This window comes from Seriola aureovittata, chromosome 19 (assembly GCF_021018895.1).
Source record: "Seriola aureovittata isolate HTS-2021-v1 ecotype China chromosome 19, ASM2101889v1, whole genome shotgun sequence".
NCBI lineage: Eukaryota > Metazoa > Chordata > Actinopteri > Carangiformes > Carangidae > Seriola > Seriola aureovittata.
In genome coordinates, this window is record NC_079382.1 from 13,391,777 (window position 1) to 13,400,463 (window position 8,687).

Below are 8,687 nucleotides of genomic sequence, written 5' to 3' on the forward strand. Positions count from 1 at the left end.
CTATCTCTAAACTAAAATGTAAGATTTGCATTTGCATTTGCAGGGACCTTTATTGCCAATCTTTCGCCCTCAATTTCTATGATTTGCATTTGCAAATGCATTATAATTTGCAAATGCATTAGGTTTCATGAAGAAATAACCTCAACTGATAGTTTGAATTTTTACAAATCATAACTGAATTGTTAAATCAAAAGTAGGAGGAGCATGAGATGTGGAGATATAAAAAAGGAGCAAAACTGAGAACATCAACAGCAAATTAAGCGACAAGGTAGGTGATGCAGTATTATTAACATTTGCAATAGAATATAGATATTTAATTCATTCATTTTTAAATTAATAATTTTTTTTTTTTTTTAATTCCATTCAATACAGAATTGCTGCAGAGTGACCATGGCTGGGTACAAGCTCGAAGTGACAACAGGTGACATGACAAATGCAGGAACATTTGACCACATATATGTCACCCTAATTGGAACCGGAGGGAGGAGTGAGCGAACTGAGTTGGACAACTTTGGTGTAGATTTTAACACTGGGATGGTAAGTTGAATCAAATTGTTGGTCATTGCTCATATATGAGTCTGAAATTAGGTCTACAACAGTATATTTGGTCTTTTTCTGTGTATGCATGAGTATTAGGGTGGCATTTGTCTATATAAGAATAATCTGAAATATTTCTATTTCTATTTTTATTGTGTTTTTATTATTGTGTTTTTTTATCCTTGTGAAACACTTTATAATCTCTGATTTTAGTAGTAGAAGCAGAATTTTGTATTTTGAGTTTGCTAAATTGATAAACATTATTATTATTATTATTATTATTATTATTACACATAATTGTACTGCATTTATTGTCCTCCAATGTAATTAAGACTAAATGCGCCACACATAAAGGACCTAAGACATTAAGATCTGTTTTTACTGGAGCTGCAAGCAAATTAGGTGAGAGAAGTACATTTAGTATAAGTCAGTGAAATATTGCCTTTATTATGTATATTTTGTTTTAGATCCTGACACAATTTGAATTAAATTAATAAACTGACAGGACAGTACAGCCTCTGCTTTAATTCTTCTATTCTCTACTGAACACCTTCACATATGTGATCATGTCAGTCAATATTTTCCTTCATTTGCTGTTTGATGCTCCCATAGACATATTTGAGATGATACAAAAAAATGTGTGTATGTGATGTTGCACTTGCTATGTCATTCCTATTCTTCGACCTTTATTTACCTTTATGTATGTCATACTTTCTTACATTGTCCAGGGTATAATGTACCTTAACCCTCTCTCGCAGACATCAATCTACACTGTGAAAACCTGTTCGTCCCTGGGGAAACTTCTGCTGGTCAACGTGGAGAAAGATCCCTATTTCTGTCTCCCAGAGAATCAGTGGTACTGCTCTAAAATAGTGGTGACAACTCCAGAGGGAGATGTCATTCTCTTCCCCTGTTACAGATGGATCTCCAGGGGAGAACTGGTGGAGCTGAGAGGAGGGAGAGGTCTGCCCCTTTCCAAAGTTTTTGTTCAAATTTTTCTTGTTAATTATGTCAATTAAATGTTTTCTGATATTGATATATATGTTTTTTTTGTGTCTCAGCCATGAAGGTTTTTGAGGATGACCACCCCCTGTTGATTGACCACCGGAAAAAAGAGTTAACAATTAAAAAGACCTTGTACCAGTAAGTTTTCATGTGCACAATATGCCCTTAAAGCTGCAGTTTGTTGCAGGGGCTTATCATGACAAATCTTTTTGCTTTTCCTTTTCTAGATGGGAGATTACTGATGAAAGGCTACTACACAACAGTAATTTCAAAAATATATCTGAGCTCCCAGCTGAAGACTGCTTCTCTCTGTCCAAAACAATTGAACTAGGTTACCAAAAACAAATAACGTGAGTCAGTGATTTGATTTGAATCTATCTCTTATTTAAGGAAAAAAAAAACAATTTTAAGCATTAATATCAGTATTTTGTTTAACTGTCTGCCTTTTGCTGTTTTCTTTTTTACATTTTCTTATCTCAGTGATGCTGAACTCATGTTTAAAGGTTTAACTGGATCTACTGAACAATGGGAAAGCATTGAAGACATCAAAAAAATCTTCTGGTTCAAAACGACAAAGATGTCTGGTATAGTTTTCGTTATGCTGTTTGACTCACTTCAGCACTGGCATTCTTATGGTCCAGTCTATTCAATATGTGAATGAACTTTAGCACATAACACTCAGTAGTATGTACAGTATGGCGTGTAATTTCTAATGATTCACATTGGATATTATTGGACATTACATTTGCTAATTGCTACTCCTCCAGAGTATGTTACAGAGCACTGGAAGGAAGACGACTTTTATGGATACCAGTTTCTGAACGGAATCAACCCCAATGTGATCAAGAAATGCTCAGAGCTTCCCCCAAACTTTCCAGTCACAGAAGAGATGGTGAAGCCGTTTCTGGACAAGGGTAGCTCTCTGCAGAAGGAAATGGAAGTAAGATAAAAGAGTGGCTTTAAAAGAGTGATCATATTTGGTTTGGGATGTTATTTTTACTTTGTACTTATTTTACAAATCTGTGCTACCGCTTGATGTCTGCTGCATACATACAGAACGGCAATATATTCCTCTGTGACCTCAAGAGGATGGACGGATTACCCACAAGGGTGTGTGATGGTGAACCTCTGCATATAACCGCCGGTCTCTGTTTGTTCTACATGAACCCAGAGAACAAACTGATGCCAATTGCAATACAGGTATTTCACTAACAGTCAGTGACAGTGACAGTACAGTGTTTCCTCTACATTCATTTAGCAGTGGCGGCCCGCCACTGCTAAATCATAGCCACCACGCCTTCAAATTTCTTTTTTTTTTTTTTATTGTCGCAAATGCACCTTTGCTAAAGTACTGTAAAGCACAAAAGCTACTCTGTGAGCATGATTCAGTATGTTTAAATACTTTTGCATCGAAATGACAAATTCATGTGAGTTATGAGTCTTATGGTGTGGGATCACCACTTTGCATTTGCATGTAAAGTTCATCAGTGTGTTTTAAAATGCTTTTCTCACATTCCAGCTGAATCAACAACCCTCTGAGCAGAATCCCATCTTTCTACCCAGTGACACAGAGACAGACTGGCTGCTAGCCAAGATGTTTATCAAAAATGCAGATTCCATGCTACATCAGTCAGTCTATCACCTCATGAACACTCACTATCTGGCAGAGGTCTTTACTGTTGCCACTCTCCGAAGCTTCCCTGTGGTTCATCCCCTCTACAAGGTATAGTTATACAGTTGCAGCTGGTGATTGTTTGCTGTTTTCAAATATAACTGAAATCAGAAAGACACAGTAGCCTACTGTGCAAAGGTTTCAGGCACTTTAGATGTTTAGATATCCATCATGCAATACCACCAGAGAGCCAAACATATAGCCAGAGTCATGAAGAACAATCTTCAGCGACAAGAAAAACAAGTCCTGCTAGACTGGCCCCCACAGAGCCCTGATCTCAACATGTCATGTCATTTTGGGATTACATGAAGGGAGAGAAGTGACTAAAACAGCCCAAATCCACAGAAAACTGTGGCAGGTTCTCCAAGATGGTTGGAAAAACCAACCTGCCAAGTTCCTTGAAAAAACTGTATAAAAGTGTAACAAGGAGAAATGGTGCTGCTGTAAAGGCGAAGGTGGTCACACCGAATATTGCTTTGAATTATGTTGTTTAACTTTGATAACATTTTTATACATTGTACTTTGAATGTAATATTCTAACTGTCTTTACAGCTGCTTATCCCTCACTTCCGTTACACTCTCCAAATAAATATCATGGCCCGCGACAGTATTTTTGGGCCTGATGGGATTTTAAGTACAGTAAGGATCTTTAATGTCTTTATTTCTAATAGCAGCACTCAAAACTACATTTACCTTCAGAAAGAAACCTTTATTCACTGTTTTTTCAGATCCTTAAATTAGTCTGATTCTTATTTTGTTTGTATAATTGATTATCAGAGTTCACTTGGATATGAGGGGCTGACAGAGCTCATGAGAAGGGCTCTCTCTGAAACCACCTACAGCTCCCTCTGTCTGCCAGAGAACATCACTGCACGAGGACTGATGTCAATCCCCAACTTCTACTACAGAGATGATGGACTGAAGCTGTGGAACATCATCAACAGGTAACTTTTAATTTAGGTAATAAATATTACAGCTGCCAATACATGTTTTATGTGTAGGGGAGAGTGTTGTTGGTTCAAGACCTCTCATGTATTCTGTTGAGCACCGTGTTTAACATACAATATAACATTCAAAATCAAATTATTTTGTGTTTAACCAGGTTTGTGAAGGCAACAGTGGGGTACTATTATCCCTCAGACAAAGAGGTCCGTAAAGACACTGAGCTGCAGGAATGGATCAGTGAGATATTCACCCATGGCTTCTTAGGAAACAAAGCTTCAGGTATTTAACCCACGTTCTCAAGCATTTTGTAAACATAACACACACACCATATGTGTACTCTATATTATGTTTAAATCTTATAACAGCCATTTATATTTGAAATTTTCCATTCTGCAGATAGCGAATGTCAAAGACTAACTGATAATAGTGGTGCTACCAACAGGTTGTCCTGCAGGCTTTTATACTGTCGAGGAAGTGATCAAGTTCATCACCATGGTGATCTTCACTGTATCAGCACAGCATGCTGCAGTAAACAGTGGACAGGTGAGACCATGAATAGTTGGAAAAATAGAGTACTTCTTGAAGTTCAAACAAACTTGATAACCAATAAAACATTTGCAATCTATAAAACAAGAAATCCATTATCCATTATTATTTTTCTTATAATAAATCCTTTCAATAGGACATCATGATCAATTTGAAAGTGTTGTATTTCTAATTTAGTTTTACACTCTGTTTAACTTAATGGTTAGTATTCATTTGCAGTGCAGTGGGTTGAAAACTGAACCCACAACCCCACCAAAAAAATCAAAGATCCCTTCTAGCCATGCAGTAAGACATATAAAAATAATTTCCTTTGAATAATAATTTGAATCTGGATACTGTCCTCCCAAGAATTACATCATCAGTCATTTCAGCAATTGCCCCACACTGACTTATGTGTATGTTTAAGTAATAAAGGCATCTAGCAGTTGTAGTAATTATGATAGGAGCAAAGGACAAAGTAAACTCTTTGTAGAGCCACAAAGTCTGCATAGAGAGGAGGTTGGGGTACAAATGAACAAAACACTGGGTTAGGGTTAACCCCAGGGTTAACCCTTGGGCAGACCCCTCCATGCTGACCGCACAGCAGCTGATGTGAAAAAGTAAATATAGCTGAAATCACAGGACAGCGGTTGTCTTGGGTGATTTTATCGTGGTTATAAAATCAGGATTTTTCAGGGCTTTGAAATAACTGCTGGTTAATATATGGACTGTGTTTCAGTCAATATTTCATACTTGTTCCAATGTCTGACAACAGAAATTCAGCTGTATTAAAATGCTATACATTTGAGCACAGAGAGTAGAATAGAAGCAAACAGAGGCAAGGAAAACAAAGGGCTGAAACCGGCTAACACAAGGCATAATGCAAATAGCCTCCAGCCATACTTGGATTTGACCCAGTCTTGTTTTAAAAAAGCATGACCACGATCATTTCCATAATCTCTCAAAAACCACATTTATTATTGTCACCATGAAAACCACCTTACGTTAACAAAACAGGCTACTTATTTTAACCCAAACTTCTATGTGTCAGGAGGGCATGGATGAACAGTGTATTTTGTTGTTTCATTTGGAGGACCTTTTCCACAAAAATGTTCAATTACTGTGTTAAAAATGAATAAAAGTACTATCTTTTCCACCTAATTGAAAAATGCAGAATCTCTAAATATGCAAATATTTTCATTTCAAAAGTTTGACTGCTGGATTCATGATGTAAGGCTAATTCACTGAAAAGGGTCTTTCTCTCTGGATGTTGGCTCGATGCTTCAGGTTTCAGCATCACAAGCGTAGGCTGCAGATTGGATCAGGTTATCCTACCAAGCTAGCTGTGATGTCAAAAAATCAAGCTCATAAATGTTAAACTCAGATTTAAGAGGAACACAGAAAAACCTCTCACCCTCAGAAGATGAACATGAAAACAACCTTTTGTGTCAAGCTCATCATTCTGCACAATGTGGGTGAAACATCCAGGCGAAACACGTTTTAGAGTGTAGGAAGGCTTTAACAATTACAAAAATAAAATGTGATACATATTTAAGCTTCTTTTGTGATCTAGTTTGACTACCAGTCGTGGGTGCCCAATGGCTCACTCCTGCTGTGCAAACCTCCTCCAAACACTAAGGGGCAGTCAAGCATGAAGACAATTTTGGAGACCCTCCCAAATGTTGGACACACGGTCAACATTGCAGCAATGTTGTGGGTGCTTTCAGAAATGTACACTGACGTGGTAAGTTTAGTCTTGATGCATGCATACATAAAGGAGGGTCATTATAACACATGCATATTTCCAAAGTGCTTTAAGAAATTGTGCCACAAACAAAATACTGTATTGGTGTGATTTACTGTCTTGTTTTTGTCATTTTGGCAGGTTCCCTTGGGTACATACCCTGAAGAACAGTTCAATGAGCCTGTGCCAAAGCAGATGATTAACAGATTTCAAGCAGAGTTGTCCCACCTCAAAGGAGTAATCATAACAAGGAACTCACAGCTTGAAGTACCCTACAAATATCTGAACCCTACTCAGATAGAGAACAGTATAACTATATAACTAACCCTGAAGAAGCCAACAATATCCATCCCTTTCTAATTGCATGCTGTGGTGTGTGTTAAACTTTGAATTTGGTGCATACAATATAATACAATAAGTGAGGGGGTAGAGACAGTTAGTGGGTTGTTTTATGTTGGTTGAGGAAGAATATATTTTGGTTCCTGTAATGTGGGCCAATGGATAAGTACCTGTATCTTTGTTTGAATTATGTATTACATAGACCTATGTTGAGAAACACATTAACTTAAATGAGCAGTTTGGGTAACAAATACTTAAGCTTGGACACATGATCTTTATCAATTGGACCATAGTCCAAAACAGCAAACATCTGCTGATAAGTGGTGATATAATGCGCTGAAATGTAACTGCTTGCTACTCTTTATGATAAAAACACATCTTACATTAAACTAGGTCCCACTTCCCAGGGTTGCTAGAAGCTGTGACATTAACTGATATTTTAAAAATGTATGCCTTACATGTAATCAATGTCTTTAACCTTTTAATGAATTAATGCATACAGAAAATAGAGTGTGCATTATGATGTATGATTTTTTATGTGCTTGTGCAAGGGTAAGCTTCACCAGTATGAACTTGTATGGAGTACTATTCATTTGCTTTGTTTGCAGTTCAAATTAAAATGGCATGTGAATCAACGATTCAGCATATGTTGCATACTTATTGTATTTGTACTTATAACATCAGTGAGAGTAAAGAGGAATCTATTCAGTGAAAATAATACTTAATCATGTTTACATCATTAGTAAATCACAAGCAAGTCAGCTGTTTCTGTAAGCAATTTTTTTTCTGCCTCACAATGACTGTAGGTCTAATCTTTGTTCATTTCCAAATTGTAGTCAATTAGAGGGCTCACATACCTGAATGAACCAATTTAGGTAGGTTGGTGCAATGCTTGTTGTTATTCTACAGATGAGCATTACTGACTTGAACTTAAAGAAAGTAAATATTGGATACCTGCAGGGTACAGTACTGCGAAAGAAAACAAATTGAGTTAAGTAAATATTTTGTAGCACATCTCTGAAGAGGCCACTGCTGCAGCAGGAGGAGGAGAAAGACATGTCCCTGCATCATTTATAATACAGTATATGGAGGGGGTGCTGCTGAAATGCATAGTATACAGTATACACTACTATCTGATCTTATTGCAATGGTCAACAAAAATGAAACCTGAGGGTGCTGCCACATTGTAAACAAATGTGTCTGCTGCATGTCAGCTCTGTGTTAGTACTGTGCTCAGAAGTACTGACCTTAAACAAACTTTGACAACAATAGCTGCTGCACTTCTGAACTGTGAAGTGCTGCTAAAATACAATAAAATAAGCCACCTCTTTGTGATGACATTTATAGCCTCTCAAAAAGCCAAATTTTATCAAACCATATGTCTGACAAAAAGCAAAGCAACACAAGGATCCTTTCCCTTTTCCCAATCAAAAATCAAATCCTGCAAACATATATCAAAAAACATGCTACCAACACTAAATTAAAACAACAGGTTTCTCACAATAAGATAAATTAGATTGCAGACTGACAGTAAATTGAATAGGACATTTTTTCCAGAAAAACTGTATTAAGCTAATTCAACTAATACATTAAGACAGAAAAGACAACATTTTTTACAGCATTTAGTTATTCTATAAACATCCACAAGCCGGTTAGCATTTATAGATTGTCTATCACTAGACATATTTCATTGCAGATCCAGATGCAGATTGAAAATAATAATAAAAATAGGTTAGGTTGGTTAGGCAAGAAAAGTAAGTCAGAGCAGGTGAAGTCTTCAGAATGTTAATAGAGCGAGGACCCAGCATCTCTGGACCTGTTATTATCAAAATAAAAGATTACGTCTAGCTTTGGCAGAGGTATGCACTCTTTGAGTTTCTAGTATTTTAATACTAGTTTAAATTAGTATTTTGTTATATT

General features: G+C 36.7%; 1 protein-coding gene across 1 annotated transcript; it reads left to right on the top strand.

Moving 5' to 3' along the window:
• Positions 1 to 325: 325 nt before the first annotated feature.
• Positions 326 to 7,399, top strand: LOC130187514 (hydroperoxide isomerase ALOXE3-like). Its single transcript, XM_056405192.1, has 14 exons — positions 326 to 537; positions 1,296 to 1,500; positions 1,599 to 1,680; positions 1,770 to 1,892; positions 2,023 to 2,126; positions 2,310 to 2,482; positions 2,599 to 2,742; positions 3,062 to 3,265; positions 3,767 to 3,853; positions 3,992 to 4,158; positions 4,317 to 4,438; positions 4,602 to 4,702; positions 6,258 to 6,428; positions 6,570 to 7,399. The coding sequence occupies exons 1-14, from the start codon at positions 391 to 393 to the stop codon at positions 6,747 to 6,749; spliced, it is 2,010 nt and encodes a 669-aa protein (XP_056261167.1). The 5' UTR covers positions 326 to 390; the 3' UTR covers positions 6,750 to 7,399.
• The last annotated feature ends 1,288 nt before the right edge of the window (positions 7,400 to 8,687 follow it).